We start from the raw sequence: 15,929 nt of genomic DNA, 5'->3' as shown, positions 1-15,929 counted from the left end.
GAGAAATATTTCTACTTCAAAAAAATTACCGAAGCTTGTCCCATTTACAAACGACCACCGAAGCTTGTCCCATGTATAAAATTTGGATTTTGGAGTTGATTAATGATGATATTATTACTTTTGCTTAAACAATTCACTAACTCTTTACACGATTGATATTATTAATGATTGTAACAATGCTCTTATCTTTCATTGTTTTCTTTAGAGCCAAAATAAGAGCAAATACAGAGTAAACTTCTCGGTGAACATTATTTTACAAATGGTAATTAAATATAATTCGTTTATGACATTAGATATGATTGTATAAACAAAAAAAGCAACAAGTACATTACTCATTGGATCGGAATAATAAGAAATTATCTAAGATTGTCATTGGAATATTACAAATATAAAGAATAAAAACTGGAACATATGTTGTGGTTACCAATTCTCTAGTAGGTTCGGTTTTTTTCTCCTCTCTTGTTACCGAAATCCTTAAAAAAAAGCACATTACCCAAATTAAAACATAAGCAAACATCCCCACCAGCCAAACATATATTTAAAAATTATAATTAGAATTAAATACCCAAAAAAATAAACATCCTTACTAGAGCACATATTAAGTACCCAAAAAATAAAACACTAGACAAGAGCATAGTAGTAGTGTTGTTGAGCTTGAATCGATACCTCAATTTTCCAACGAAAGTATTGATTCATTTGGACACGTCATCAGAGTTCAGGGTGGGGCGTGTGTATTTTCGAGCATCCAGAAGGAATTTTCCGTCGTCGGTTGAAGTTGAATTTTTTATTTTTATGAAATTAAAATGCAATTACAATGTAGTTAGTTCAAGAAAGAAAAAGGAAAAAAGAATACCTGTTTGAGAGAGATCGGGAAAAGTGAGTTTCCCGAAGAGCTACGGCGATCCGACGATTTATCTGAGAATCTCGCGCCAATTCCGGCAGACTCCTCAATCTTCATGAAAACGTCTCTCAGAAGCTCCGGCAACATATTCGCCCAACAACTTTGCCTCATGGCGTCGCCGCGGTCTATTTTAGGGCATGGTTTATGGCGGATAGTGGTTTTCGGAAATTTGGAGATGAGAATAGTTCTCAAGTTTTTTTTTTTTTTTTGAAAGACTGTTGGTGGTGGTGGTGAGTGTGGTAATGGTTTGAGAGAGAGAGAGAGAGATAAAAGAGAGAAAAGAAGAAAAAATAGAATGAAGGGAAAATAGTATTTATAAATTGGGAAATGATAATAGAGAAATTGTCTCATTTGTTACCAATTTCATAATATTTTCCCACTTTTCACCAAAAGATTAATTTTGTCCAAAATGTCACCATCTATATCAACAATGTTGACATCTATTTTTGCCATTCACTATTAGATGTCAACATTGTTGATATATCGGTGATATTTTGGATCAAATTAATCTTTTGGTGGAAATCAGAAAAATGTTATGAAATTGACGGTAAATGGAACAATTTATCGTGATAATACTTGCAACCATTTTTCTTGCTTTGATTTGTTTTTTTTTTTTTTTTAATGTTTAAAAATTAAAAAAGCAATGTTAAAATTCAATAATAATTAATCTCCTCCCCACAATCGATGATCTTTGAAGGGCTTGCTCTGCGGCCTCGGGACCGTCTAAGGCGGAGAGAACAGCGAAGAGGGCTTACGCAGAGTCGGCGTCGCCATTTTTGCGCTGCTCGATCCAGGCTTCTCTTCCTCCAAGTTGCTTCACCGTCTGTTCAAAGCTATCAGAATCCCCAGAACTCAAACGAACCGTGCAACAGAGAAGAAGAAAAAAAAAATGAAGATTTATCACCTACCTTGCTTAGAAGACAGCTACTCTTACCTGTATGTATACGAACGATCGATTCTCTGAATTTCTTACTCAATGATTGTATTACCATTGATTGAACTGAATAATTTGATATCGCCGTTTCAGGATCGTGGACGAGACGACGAAAGAAGCGGCGGCGGTTGATCCTGTCGAGCCGGAGAAGATCCTCAAAGCCGCCGGAGAACACGGCGTCGTTCTCAATAGCTCGTCCTCACCACTCACCACCACTGGTACTACCAAACCGATCAACACTCGATAAATTCATGTCTTGTTTTAGGTCCCGGATTTTACGATCTGTGTGAAGATGAAATCTCTTTGAAGCCTGTGACCTAATTCGATCGAATCGCTTGTTGATAAACACAGTTTCTCGATTCTGTGTTTTTTTTTTTTTTGTTTGATTAGGGATCAGCTGGAGAAGAAGAAAATGAGAATCTTTACTCAGGCACACACAATCGCCAACCACGTAGTCCAACTGTTTATTAAAAAGCCTGAAACAGCGAGTCTTATAATTCACACACAATTAAAGCCATGAAACAGAACCCACCACTGAGAGCTCTGGCAACGAGCGCTTCTCTAATCGGCGGAGGACTTGTCGCGCTAAACCTCGTCTCCTCCGCCGCCATGGCAGCACCGCCGAAGCCAAAGCCAAACGGGTCAGTCTAAACCTTTGCAAAGCTTCCCTCTTTTTATTTGGACATTACAAACTCTGATTCCGCTCTCTCATTTGCTCATAATCTGGGCATACACGTTGAGTTCGGTTCTGTCAAATTTGGGGCGAAATTCAGTTAGGAACAATGGAATTTCCGATCGTAACCCTCAGAGGACCTACCAAAGGAGACTCCACGTGGAAATAGTGCGCCGGCTAGTTACCTAAAAGGTCAATAAGAAGCACGCCAACTGTTCGACGAAATGCTCGGGAAAAACCAGGAAATAATCGGAAGCTGACTCGACGTTTGATGTAAAGTCTCGTATCAGTAAATCGGAGGTGAAGAATTATAATTTCCTGCCTAATCCTACAGTGATATTTGAGAAGCACGACGACTATCAAGATATCGTGTCCGACGGGACTGTAAAAAAGAACTGAACGGGAGCGAGTACTCTCTCGAGGACATAAATGTGGTTGTGATCGCAATGTATGACACCACTGACACTGAGCGCATTGCCGTCTTATGAAATGATTCATATTCATAATCATGTTCATTTTTTGGGGTTTCCTCGGCTAAGGCATTGCAGAATGCGCAGGAGTTGACCAGTTGCTCGATCAGAGCATAATAGCATCGGCCTGAATTGCTTCCAATCTCAAATTGATTGGAGAAATTAGAGCAATTTTGAAGATAAATTTGAAAAATGGAAATCGATTCTTTTGTTGCTTATGATTGGTTAGATAGTAGAGCATTCTCAGCTCTTTTTAGTATAAGAGAACTTAAGGCTTAAAGATTTTTTAAGAATAGCAAGTGAAGTGTTTTTATCTTTATTATCTCAATGTAGATGGAGTACGATTTTGGGCAATGTAGTGAGAATATAATACCTCAGTTTACCGCAGCAGCATTTGGTGGATTTAATTTAAAATTTATGTTTTTTTTTTTTTTTTTGTTTTGTTTTTAATCAATGCAGAGAAGTGTTGGGGTTCCATGTTGGGTTTGCAGAGGTAAAGGGTTTTGGATATGCAAACTATGTAATGGAAATTTGACGATTCAGTGGTCTCCTTTGTTCGAGCCTGAGGCCATTAATCCTTGCTTATGCCCAACCTGCGATGGAAACAGGTTCGTCTGAATTCCCTTTCGAGTTTCACTGTTTTTTTTTTTTTTTTTTTTTTTTTTTTTTTTTTACTTCTGAAGTTCCAATGATGTCTGTTTTAGAGTGCTCTTGTTGCGCTCTATTCGCTTACAAACTGTGAATTACATTTTCATCTCTCTCATACATTGTAGTAATATAGGTTTGAGTATTCCTTTACTTGCATTGTTTTGCGTACATAATTCTTTTAATTACGGTGAAACTTTGCAGAGTCCAGCGTTGTCTGAATTGTTTGGGGAAGGGCTGCGAATGAGTTCCAGCAAAAAATAGCGCTTGAATTCATACACTTTCTTGTAAACATTGTTAATAAATTGAGATCCTCAACATGTTTCCTCAAAATTGGCCTCTAATTTTAAATAAGATTGGCCTAATGCAATATATCATGTTCCCTAGATGGTCTTGGTATAGGAAGCATCGAGGATCGAGAGGTCTGCTAGCTAAGTAGCTAAATAAAGGTCTGCTAGAGAGTGATTCTTTTTGCACGATGGAGAATGAATAGGACCCGAATTTATCCTCCGAGTAACACACCACAGCCCTCGGAAATCTATGTATTCGGTCAGTGAGGATTTTTTCGGTAGAGTCTCATGGAAAGTTTGTGACGGTTCGGCGTTCGCTTTTGGAAAGATCCTTGGCTGTTCGAAGATCCTCTCGAGCTGGAATACTTCCGGTCTCGCCCAACTTAGTCAATTAGAGTTTGCCACGACAGACCCTTTGGACAATGGCGACATCTCTTGGGACCTAAAGCTAGCTTGAAATCTGACTAACAGGGATACAACTGAGGCCACAGAGTTTGTTTCAAGCTCTGGACTCTGTTTCTGTTTAGAGCTGTCTTCTAGATAGAAGAGTGGCTTTCTGACTCCGAATATTTATTTGTTAAGTTGACGATTCCGAGTCTTATTACCACCTATGTTTCTGATGACCTTTTAAATAACCTTAAAATCACAGATATCTTAAGAGGAGCAGATTTCCCCTTACATTCTAACCTTATCATTACATTGTGGCTCCAAAAACAAAGCTTTACATCAAAACATATTCTACTTAATTAATATTTAACTTGTTCAGCCCATGAAGCTTTACATGTCAAAAACGCTTAGATGGTTTGTCATATTATGTCAAACCTTTTCACCTGTGGCCCACATTTTTAAAACACTTGTCCAATGAGCCGAATGTTATATTTAAACATTTCTACCACGCAAATAAGACTTGTTCATTAGTACAATTAGATATGACTTAGATATGAGAGACAACAGTTTGGGTTCCTACATGACCAAACACATTCTATGATAATCACAATGTGGCTCCAAACATACAAGCTTGTTGCATTAAAGACTGATCAGTGTACCATAATCTCCGCCGCCAACGACTTCCAGGGTTCTGCGTCAATCTCGACAACTCCAACAGAGGAGGGATGCGGTTCTTTGTCCAGGAAATCCAGCCTTTTCAACGTTGGGCAGTCACGTATCACAATCTTCGACAAGGAATCCGCGACAAACAGAACACTCTTTAAACTTTTCAAACACTCCAACATTAATAACTTCAGACTGGGAAGAGTCATTATTGTATCGTCCTTTTCATTTTCCATTATCTCGAACAAATACCCACAAGCCTGGATTGTGATCTCTTCCAGATCAGGTAATGAGGCCTCATTGGTCGCATCAAACAATTTTTCAAGTTGATACCATGCCGAATAGTCAATTTCTTGAGTGAGGAAAAGGCTCCAAGTGACCATGATTCATGAAGACCAATATTTTGAATAAGAAACACAACGGTCGGCGTGTCATTAACCAAATACTCCATCTCGGAGTTGTAAAATGAAAGCCTCTCCAAGTTTATTATATTATCAAAGGAAATGAGAGTACACAAATTATTCCCCCTAGTAGCGTATTATGTTGAGATTATCGAGCTTATGGGGAAGAACTATCAGGGGACTTCGACCTTTCAAGCTTTGCTTGTATAAATCTTCAAGAGGAATGATCGAGTCGTCCATCTCATCTGGATCGAAAATAATTGATAGAGTGTTTAGGTTCCTTAGAGTCGCCAACTCTTCCATGCTCACCAATTGTGCGTTTATCATCACATAAATCGAGAGATACCTTAGTTTGGGGAGACAGCACCAAAGCCTTTTCTCATAATACCTGATCTCCGTCTTACTTAAGTCGAGGTTCCTCAATTTGGCCATCTTTTCGACACCCTGAGGAACTTGATTGACTCTTGTACGACCCAAATCCAGCCTTATCAAGTTTCGTACTTCTGACAGATCCGAAATATCATAACACTCTCCGAACCTTTCAAGCAAAAACATGAAAAGGTTTGGCAAAAAGGAGGCGGAACTAGGCAGCCTACAAATACATGTTTTAGATAGACCGAGAACTCCGAGTCCCTTCGTATGTTCGGAAAAATTATTTAACTTTGGGATTTTGTTGAAAAGAAGCCTAGACAATTTGGGACAATTTGGAGGCTCAGAGAAAGGGAGTAATATGGCATTTTTGTTTCCGATAATTAAAACCATCTCAAGTTTCTCATTCCATCATGCTTTAGGCTTCAACGAATTAGACCCTTCTCCTGTCCGCACTAAGAACCGTAAAGGACTTTCGCGCATGATCTGTATCGCCATATCCCTTATCGAGTCATGGAGATTCATACATTTCGCCCGGACCTGTGAACTGTATCAATCAACAGACAATTACGCACAAGTTGGCTCAACTTAACTTGGCAACTACACATCTGTAACTACCATGTCCTAGCTTCTTCAACGATTCCTACATCTATTTCAGCGTACATCGCGCAATATAGACGACATTCTTTGAGTTTATCATCCTTTAACTTATCATAAATGAACCTCAAAGTCATTGTTATATCACTTGAAATTAAAGTTGCGAGCGTTCTTCAGCTTGTCAAGCAAAACCGTCCACTCTGCCAACTCCGTTTCATCTCTCAAAATTGTCGCCATTGTCAAAATCGCTAGCGGAAGACGTGCACATTCTTTACTGCATGAACCACCATATTATTCAAAGTTGGGTCTGATGCGACGTTTACTCCAATGTTGGCCAAGAACAAGTACAGTGCCTCGTGTTCCTGTAGAAATCCCATTTTAATTATCGGTTCACAATGCATCTCACTACAACATTTACAACATTTACCGACGATTTTTTCGTCGGTAATAACCCGGGAATCGTCGCTAAATGTATTTAGCGACGATAATAATCGTCGCTAATTGTCCGTGCCTAAATATATTTAGCGACGATTTATTCGTCGGTAAATATTTAGCGACGATATTAGCGACGATAAAGTCGTCCCTAAATGTTGTGACGAGAAGTTTTTTTTCAATTTGAAACAGATAATTAGCGACGACTTTTTCGTCGCTAATTAGCGCGGGAAAAATTCCCGCGTGCATTAGCGACGACAAAATCGTCGCTAAATGTTGTGACGAGAAGTTTTTTTCGTTTTGAAACAGATAATTAGCGTCGCTAATTGGCGCGGGGAAAAATTCCCGCGTGAATTAGCGACGACAAAGTCGTCGCTAAAAGTTTGTGTGGAATTTTATTATTATTATAATTTATTTTTTTTCGTCGTTAATTATTTATTTTTTTACGGTTTTTTGGTTGTGAAATTCTAAAATGAAAAATCAAATAAAAACTAAATTATATTATCCAAATCAACAACTATATAAAATCCGGCTACGTACGTTTTTGGTTATCGAGAAATATGTAAATAATAAATACACAAAACAACTAATAAACCACTAGTCGCGACGTTTGCTTTGTCGTCCCGCCGCTCGTTATTCCCCCTCCTCGACGAGAAACGTTCTTCTGCTGGCGCTGAAGTTCTGCAGGCTGCGGCGTCGGAGTAGACTGACTTGGTCCGCCGGGCGTCGTCTGCTGGCTAGCGTCGGGAGTCCTCTGCTGGCCGCCCGTCGGAGTGTGGACACCGAGCGTCGGAGTGTGGACGCCGGCCGTCGGAGTCTGCTGGCTGTGGGATGACGGAGCGTGCTGTGAACTCTGTGGAAATTGAGGCATAAACGAGCTCAGGTTGAGGCCGGGCACCTGACTCTGTATTGCCTCGGCGAATGAGGCGATGGTCGACGTGAACACCTCCTGGGAGATATATCCTGGATGCGACGTCCCAGCCTCCGAACTACCGTAGACTTCGGCGACTTCAGCCGCCATCCGTGCTCCCTGTGGCACCAAACGTCCGATGCCGGTCAAGTGATCAGACCGCGAACCCATAATATCGCGGATCGCCTGCTGCTCTAGGACGGAAATATCAACGTCCGCTCCTTGTTGCTCAGCCTCCGCTCGCAACGTGTTGAATCTATCGACCAGTCGATCCTGATATAATTAACTAGTTAGTATCTATTAATCGGAAAATAAGAAAAATAAATGTAAACTTACATAACGTGCGGAGGCTTCAGGAGTCAGCCACTCGGACTTGTCGGACTGATGTTGGCGCCTGTAGTTCGCAAACAAGCTCTCGAAAGCGCATGTCTCGGCGCTCTTCTGCATGTAAACAAAACTTCAAGTGTTAGATAATTTTAACGATTTGATGTATCATATAAACATAAAACTTACGTTCTTCATGCGGTGGGTTGAGAACCCAATCGTCCCCTGTCGAGTCTTCGTCTTCTTTTTCGCGCGATTCGCCTTGTTCTTCGCTTGTATAGCCTGTAATATAAGTAAACGTACACGTAAATAAAAAATCGTTTAATAAACATTCGATTAACGTAAATGATTCGATATTACCTTAAACTCATCGCTCGTATATCGTTGTATCAGCGTCTCTCATTCGGTGTCGAGCTTAACGGTCTTCGGTTTCAGCGACCGCGCCACCTGTACGCTGCTCTTGCAGTCGATGTCGAACCATGACCGCAACGTATGCCTCCAATCGCGAAGACGAGTCTTCGCGTCTCGAATGATTGCCGCATCGACAATCGCCTTCTTCTTCCCGGTTGCATCACCATCGACTCGAATGTCGTACTTGTCTCGAATCGCTGCTCGGATCTCGGCCTCCTTCGCCGGCCCCACGTTCGCAGTCGTCCACCTTGGGACCGTAGGCGAGATCTTGTCTCGGACGACCAACCCGAGCGTATTCGTGAACGTCGCGAGATCCGGATCCATCTCGCGCTCTGGCTGCAAGAACGACTGAAACTCCTCGTTATAAATAACGACTTCCTTCACCCCAGGGCGCCGTGCACGCTCAGATCGAAGCCCGATCGTCGGCCCATGCACGGCCGGATCGATATCCTCGTCTTCTTCTTCGACGCCATCACGTACGGGCGCCGACTGGCAATAATTCGGGAGACGGGCTAAGAAGTCATCCCCGCCTCCGCTGCCTCCAGCTCCTGTAGCCGCAGCCATCTGAAATTCAAAACAAAATTTATTTAGTTATGCATTCGTAATGATTTAAATCAGTTAATTTAGTAAGTAAATGAAAAACGTTATATACTATCAATCATCGTCGTCTGACAAATCATCTTCTTCCATCAAATCTTCGTCCTCAGTTTCTTCGTCATCGATAAACTCTTCTTCTTCAATATTTTCCAACAAGTTCACTGCGTCGTTGCTCACGGGCTCTGGTATCGCAGACTGATGACGCGTTGACAGTGAATCTAAATCTAACGGTTCTACTGACAACTGAACTGAAGACGAAGATTGACCAAGAATGAGGTCAATATCAGGAAGATCCCATACATTTCGATGATTACACTCTTCGACGATTCGCAAATCAGGACCATTCAAGTTATCTTCCAAGTAGAAAACTTGTTTCGCTTGAGTTGCCAAAATAAATGACTCGTCTTTGTACCATTCTTTTGCCACATACACGCTTGTCAAGTTATTGTCGTTGCGTGTCCTTTTCCTCGGATCTTGGTCACCGAACCAACGACATTGAAATAAGACGACGCGACAATTGTTCTGATATGTCAAGACAATGACGTTTTCTACTTGACCGTAGAAGTCGTGACCTCCTTCACTTGGTACACATACCCCGCTATTCTGAGTCGTTCTTTTGCTATCACGTTGACGGGAGATAAATTTAACTACGTTCACTACACAACACGGATACGTCTGTGGTGCGAAATGTGGTCCTAATGCCAATGCATATAATTCGGAGGTAACGGATAATCCGTCTTGGCTCATGCGAAATACCTACATACAACCATTAACGAGTCGGTTATTAGTTATCTCATATTCTTTGAGTTTATTAGTCAAATACCTTTTCCCAAAACCATTTTGGGAACTCAAGTCGATGTGTTTCTTCAACATCTGGCCGACCTTCTAATTCCATGAGATCTATGTGTTCACTGAAATAAAATTCATGTTCATTTAATACATCACTTCGTATAAATATAATTCAAGTTCATTTATTTCACTCATTTACCTCATGAAATCGTCAATTTCGGGACAATTTCGTAAAATGTACCACTCAGCGAGCAATCGTATATTCTCATCTAAGCGTATCGTGGTCATCTTCCCGTAAGGCCGACAATTTGATGACTGAAACACCGATAACTCCCGTTCGACACCTTCGAAGTTAGACGCGACGTCTGTTCGTTGGGGCATGTTGAAACGATTCTCAACGCCTTCTAGATACCTTGAGCAGAATGTCAATGCTTCATCTACAACATAGGCTTTGGCAATTGAACCCTCTGATCTAGCTCGATTACGCACAAAGTTCTTGAGCGTTCCAAGGTATCTCTCAAATGGATACATCCACCGCATATGAACTGGACCTCCGTTAATTGCCTCCTCCGGTAGATGCATTACCAAATGAACCATGATTGTGAAGAAATCAGGCGGGAAAATGCGTTCCAACTTACACAATATAAGCTTCACATCCTCTTGCGCCTTCTCAATGTCTGAAATTACCAGCGTTCTAGAGCAAATAAGTCTGAAGAAGTTGCAGAGCTCTATTATGGCATCTCGAATTGTTCGATCCATAAAAGGACGAATAGCAGGAGCCAATAGGCGCTGCATAATCACGTGACAATCGTGAGACTTCAAACCCGTCAACCTCCCATCCGCGGTAACATTCTTCTTCAAATTCCCCGCAAAACCATCGGGAAATCTGACAGATCTCAAGAACTCAGTAAACCGCTTCCGTTCTGAAGGTGTCAGAGTGTATGACGAAGGTGGTTTCATCCATCTATCTCCTTCTTGGTACAAATGAAGCTCGTGCCTTTTGTTCCAGTCCGCCAAAGTTAACCGCGCCTTATCGGTGTCTTTCGTCTTCCCCTCAATGTTCAGCAAGGTACCCAGAAGATTGTCGCATACATTCTTTTCTATATGCATTACATCGAGGTTATGCTTCAGCGTAAGACTCGACCAATACGGCAACTCGAAGAAAATACTTTTCTTTGTCCAATTCAGCTCACTCGCATCGCGCTTTCATTTCTTCCCGCCAAAGTCAGGGTGATTCCCCGGGGTTGCATCTTCCACTAATCGCAATTGTCGAAGTATATCGCTCGCTGATTTTCTCACTGGTGGTGGTCGTTTCTCATTTCGTACCTTGTACAGTTTGCTCTTCCTCATCGGGTGTAACAACGGCAAGAATCGACGATGATCGCAGTAAACAATCTTGTTTCGAGCCTTGAAAGATGGTGTGTCGTTGTTACACGTCGGACAAGCAAGGTACCCTTGACCACTCCATCCCGACAAATTGCTTCTCGCTGGAAAATCATTCACCGTCCATAGAAGTACGGAAAACAACATGAATAGCTCACCGGTCGAACCATCTCTCAACACAACACCGGTTTCCCACAATTCCTTCAGCTCATCAATCAGCGGTCGTAAGAAAACATCCATGTCTTTTCCCGGCGCACTACGACCTGGTATAAGCAATGTTAACATCAAGTACGATGTTTTCATGCACAACCACGGCGGTAAATTGTACGCAGTCAAGACTACCGGCTACATACTGTACGATAAACTCATGTCACCAAATGGGTTGAAACCATCGGCGGCAAGTCCAAGCCGGACGTTCCTCGGTTCTGCCGCAAACATGGGATATTTTCGGTCGATCTCCTTCCACGTTGCTCCGTCTGCCGGATGTCGCAGTACACCATCCTCTTTAATGCGTTCATTCTTGTGCCACTGCATCTCTAGAGCTGTGTGCCGACTCGCGTACAGTCGCTTAAGTCGATCTTTCAGTGGAAAGTAGCGCAACACTTTATGCGCTACGTTTTTTCCACCGTCTTTCTTCAGCCACTGGCTCTCATTACAAACTGGACACTCGTCTAGATTGGCGTTGTCCTTCCAAAACAACACGCAATCGTGTTTGCAGACGTGAATCGACTCGTAACCCATACCTAATCGACGCAATTTCGCCTTTGCTTCATAGTGTGACTCTGGAATCGTGTTGCCGATCGGATGAGATTTTTTCAGTACTTTCAGTAGCTGATCAAACGACTTATTCGTCCACTTGTTCATCACTTTCAAATGCATCAACGTGACAACAAATGAGAGTGACGAATACTCCATACAACCCGGCCATAATTCTGTGTTCAGGTCGCTGAAAAGGTCATCGAACTGTCCACTCTGGTTTTCTGCATTCGGGTCAATACTGTCATCGTCACCGTCTACGTCGTTGTGATCTAAGATATCGTGTACAACATCAAACATCCCTCCTCCTCTGTACTTCGTCTGATACTGCATTACGTCATCTTCTTCCTCCCCGTGAAAGTTCCACCTCGTGTAATTTCTCTTAAATCCTCTGATAAAGAGATGATTCTCTATATCAGGAATTTTTTGCATCAACACGTTGTTACACCTCTTGCATGGACACTTAACTCGTCCTTCGACATTTACGTGTTGTCGGGCCATTGCCATGAACTCTGTCATGCCAGCCGTAAACTCAACGCTTAAACGTTGGTCATCGATTATCCAATTCCTATTTGGATAACTCATTTTACCTATAGATTAAACATTTCAAAATTTAGTAGTTTTCGGATTTTATTTTATAATTTCACGATCGATCCTACCGAAATTTCGGCAGAACCTCCCGTATAAACTTAACAACCCGGCATCAAGCCTTTAACTTTAAAACCTGCATAAAAACATCCTAAAACTAACAATAAATCCAACCTCAGTGGTTCGATTATTAAAATTCATAATCCATCACATTTTTAATCATTTCTAACAACAATTAAATACAATTCCATTTAATTTACATAAACTAACAAATTGGTTTTACATAATTTTACCAAATATAAAATTTATAACAAATATATAATTCATTTATAACTAATTAATTCATTTATAATTTATAAAATTTATAACAAATATATAATTCTAAAAATATAAATTATGTAAATATAACTAATTAAAATAAATTTATAACTAATATATAACTAAAGTTTATAATCCTATATATATTAATCATATATAACTAATATATAAATAAATTTATAACTAATAAATTTATAACTAATATATATTAATCCTATAACTAACTAATATATATATATATATATATATATATATATATATATAAAGTTTAAAAAAAAAACTTACCGATCGGTATAAGAGGGAGAGCGCGCGGCCAGAGAAGGGGAAGCGGCCAAGGACGGCATCGGTGGTGGAGCGGCGTCGGCGTCGGCGGCGGAGCGGCGGAGGAGGAGCTGCAAAGGGAGAGAGAGACTTTAGGAGAGAGATGTGAGGAGAGAGAGAGAGAAGTAGTGAAGAGAGAGAGACTTACCGGGGAGGCACACGGCGGAGGAGCGTCGGCGGCACACGGCGGACGAGGCGCACGGCGGAGGAGGGAGAAAGTAGAGAGAGAGAAATGTAAATTTTAGGGTTTGGGAGCGAATGGGGAAGCTGGGTCGCGATCTGGTATTTAAAGACATTTACCGACGATTTTATCGTCGCTAAATGATTTCATTTCGTCACTAAATGAACTTACGTTAACCAGACATTTAGCGACGATTAAATCGTCGCTATTAGTAAATTTCAAATATTTAGCGACGATTTTATCGTCGCTAAATCATTTCGTTTTAATTTAATGGGAGAGATTTTTCCCTCTTTAAAATTCGTCAAAATTCAAAACACATTTAGCGACGATATTTTCGTCGCTAAATGAATTCAGAAATAATTAGCGACGAATTTATCGTCGCTAATTATTTTCCCGCGAACTTAGCAATGACAAAAAAGAATTAGCGACGATAAAGTCGTCGCTAATTATCTTTGCCGCCAAACTTTAATATTTTTCGCACCAAAGAAGTAGCGACGATATTATCGTCGCTAAAAGGGTGATTAGCGACGATTTATTACCGACGATTAAGTCGTCGCTAATAGTTTCGTCGCTAAATGTGGTATTTCTTGTGGTGTCTTTCTACAAATGTCGCCATAGCGGGTTACCACTACTTTCTTGCATCCACTTTTAAGTGTTGGATCCGGAATTCCAATCTTTTCAAGAGAGTGATCTTCCCACAAATCGTCGATGATAAGCACAAACCTCTTGTTTTTATCCTTCTTGAATTCTCGTACAACATTGTCGTCCTTCTGTCTTTGTCATCGTCTTTCGAAAACTCCAAACCAAATTAACGCGCGATTTTACCTTGTCAAAATTGTTTCCATGTTTCGACATGTTGTTATGGACATGACTGAGGATAGTTCTCTTACTGATCCCGCCCATGCCATACAGTCCGATCCGTGTAACTTTCTTCTCAGACAACCAGAACCGTATGATCTCGTCCATCGTCTTTTCAGTCGTCTCTTCTTTTATCAATATCGATGTTGTCGGCCTTTCAATCACACTAGTACAAAATATAGCATCAGGTACGACTTTTGTCGCACCTGAAAGTACCAAAGTCGCACATGAAAGTGTCATCAGGTGCGACTTTAGATGCGACTGTGTCGCATCTGAAAGTCCGCACCTGATGTATTTAGGTGCGACTTATCGCACCTGAAAGTCATCACTATCAGGTGCGACATTTTAGGTGCGACTCCTCGGACCAGAAGTCACACCTAAATATACTCCAACATAATATATTAAAGCGGGATATATACTATCAAATGCGACTAGTCGCATCTGATACTTTCGCGGGAACAGTATCCGATGCGACTAGTCGCATCGGATACTCATTCCTCGCCTAATATTTTGGCGCGTTACAGTACAATCAGATGCGACTAGTCGCTCGTAATGCTTCTCTGGAATTCGATTACCAGCTGGATGAGACTTCTTCAAGAGCTGCAAGAGTTCTGTGAACGACTTGTTCGTCCAATGGTTCGTGACTTTCAGGTGCATCAACGAAACCAAGAAGGACAAAGAAGAAAACTCTTTGCATCCAGGGTACAATTCTGCTTCCAACTCGGCGAAGAGGTCTTCCACTTGCTCCTCTACACGCACCTCGCTCTGGGTCGGCTCCGTAGCATCGTCGAAATCCTCGTGATCCCTGATATCCTCCACAGCACCGTGCAATCGTCATATTCCTCTCTGATCTGTTCCTCCGATGGAATCTTCTTCATGAGGAAGGACGACACGCTCGAGCTCGCTGATGATACCATTTTGTGTAGCCTGGGGTAAACCCCTTGTTCAGCAAATTATTCCTGACAACCCCGATGTCGTGCCATCTCACGTTGTTGCAAGGTTTGCAAGAACACCGATATTTGGCTTTTTCGTTAGGGAATCTTCTTGCAGTGCGAATAAACTCGCTAACACCGGTTTTGTACTGCAATGTCACCCGATTATTCTCCGTGATCCAATCTCTACTTGGATTGGACATTTCGCTGAATGAGAGCGAGAAATGAAAGTTTGGAAGAGTTATTAATAAAGGACGACGGAGAACAAAATGAAAGAGAGATTATGAATTGTATGTTATTTTGAGCTCAGATTGAATAAGTTGGGAGTTTTTAGACTAATTGATTCGAAACTCTACCGAAATTTCAGCAGAGTTTCCCCTATTATACTGACAAACCAAAAACCTGCAAAATTATTTAAAAACATACACAAACCATCCAGAACTATCCTATAAATTAGCTCAGCCCTAAACCGAACCTTTGTGGTTCGGTCACAACATTTATAAATGAAAAACCGAAATAAACAAAATATCACAAACTATTAAAACATGTAACAAAACTATTTTTCCTATTTAAATTACAATTTCATTACATGTTAAATCAACTACACAAACTTATCACAAATTAATTAACTAATTATAAACTAAGCAACATAAATGTAATTATTAAACTAATTACAATTTCTAGGTAATAATTTACTTACAATTAATCTAAATTAATTAAAAGAAAAAAATTTAAAAATGTCACAAACTATATATCAAAACATGTCAAAAAATAATTAAAACTTAATTTTAACCTAATA

At 40.7% G+C, this 15,929-nt stretch overlaps 2 protein-coding genes across 2 annotated transcripts; one reads left to right on the top strand and one right to left on the bottom strand.

Moving 5' to 3' along the window:
* Window positions 1-1,562: 1,562 nt before the first annotated feature.
* On the top strand, window positions 1,563-4,544 carry LOC149398107 (uncharacterized). The gene is made up of 6 exons (XM_089614448.1): window positions 1,563-1,837; window positions 1,929-2,053; window positions 2,226-2,476; window positions 2,799-2,892; window positions 3,438-3,586; window positions 3,828-4,544. Exons 3-6 carry the CDS (start codon window positions 2,352-2,354, stop codon window positions 3,868-3,870), a joined length of 411 nt encoding a protein of 136 aa, XP_089470574.1. The 5' UTR covers window positions 1,563-1,837; window positions 1,929-2,053; window positions 2,226-2,351; the 3' UTR covers window positions 3,871-4,544.
* A 2,034-nt stretch (window positions 4,545-6,578) lies between these two features.
* On the bottom strand, window positions 6,579-14,306 carry LOC149398106 (putative disease resistance protein At5g63020). The gene is made up of 3 exons (XM_089614447.1): window positions 14,166-14,306; window positions 13,967-14,110; window positions 6,579-6,692 (listed from the first exon to the last, which is right to left on the bottom strand). The coding sequence occupies exons 1-3, from the start codon at window positions 14,304-14,306 to the stop codon at window positions 6,579-6,581; spliced, it is 399 nt and encodes a 132-aa protein (XP_089470573.1).
* Window positions 14,307-15,929: the final 1,623 nt, after the last annotated feature.

The sequence above is a fragment of the Urtica dioica genome, chromosome 5 (genome assembly GCF_054948205.1).
Source record: "Urtica dioica subsp. dioica isolate 48M chromosome 5, U.dioica_male_clone48M_v1_H2, whole genome shotgun sequence".
NCBI classification, from domain to species: domain Eukaryota; kingdom Viridiplantae; phylum Streptophyta; class Magnoliopsida; order Rosales; family Urticaceae; genus Urtica; species Urtica dioica.
Note: the sequence above shows the minus strand (reverse complement) of the source record. Positions and strands in the feature narration are given on the sequence as shown.

Excerpts from the sequence above, each read along its gene's own strand:
- LOC149398107 (XM_089614448.1), top strand. The coding sequence starts at position 2,352 with ATGAAACAGAACCCACCACTGAGAGCTCTGGCAACGAGCGCTTCTCTA. Across the intron at positions 2,477-2,798 it reads CCGAAGCCAAAGCCAAACGG|TAAATCGGAGGTGAAGAATT; the intron begins GTCAGTCTAAAC and ends GTCTCGTATCAG. Across the intron at positions 3,587-3,827 it reads CCAACCTGCGATGGAAACAG|AGTCCAGCGTTGTCTGAATT; the intron begins GTTCGTCTGAAT and ends GAAACTTTGCAG.
- LOC149398106 (XM_089614447.1), bottom strand. The coding sequence starts at position 14,306 with ATGGACGAGATCATACGGTTCTGGTTGTCTGAGAAGAAAGTTACACGG. Across the intron at positions 14,111-14,165 it reads ATGGAAACAATTTTGACAAG|AAGGACGACAATGTTGTACG; the intron begins GTAAAATCGCGC and ends TGACAAAGACAG. Across the intron at positions 6,693-13,966 it reads GTGGATGCAAGAAAGTAGTG|GAACACGAGGCACTGTACTT; the intron begins GTAACCCGCTAT and ends GGATTTCTACAG.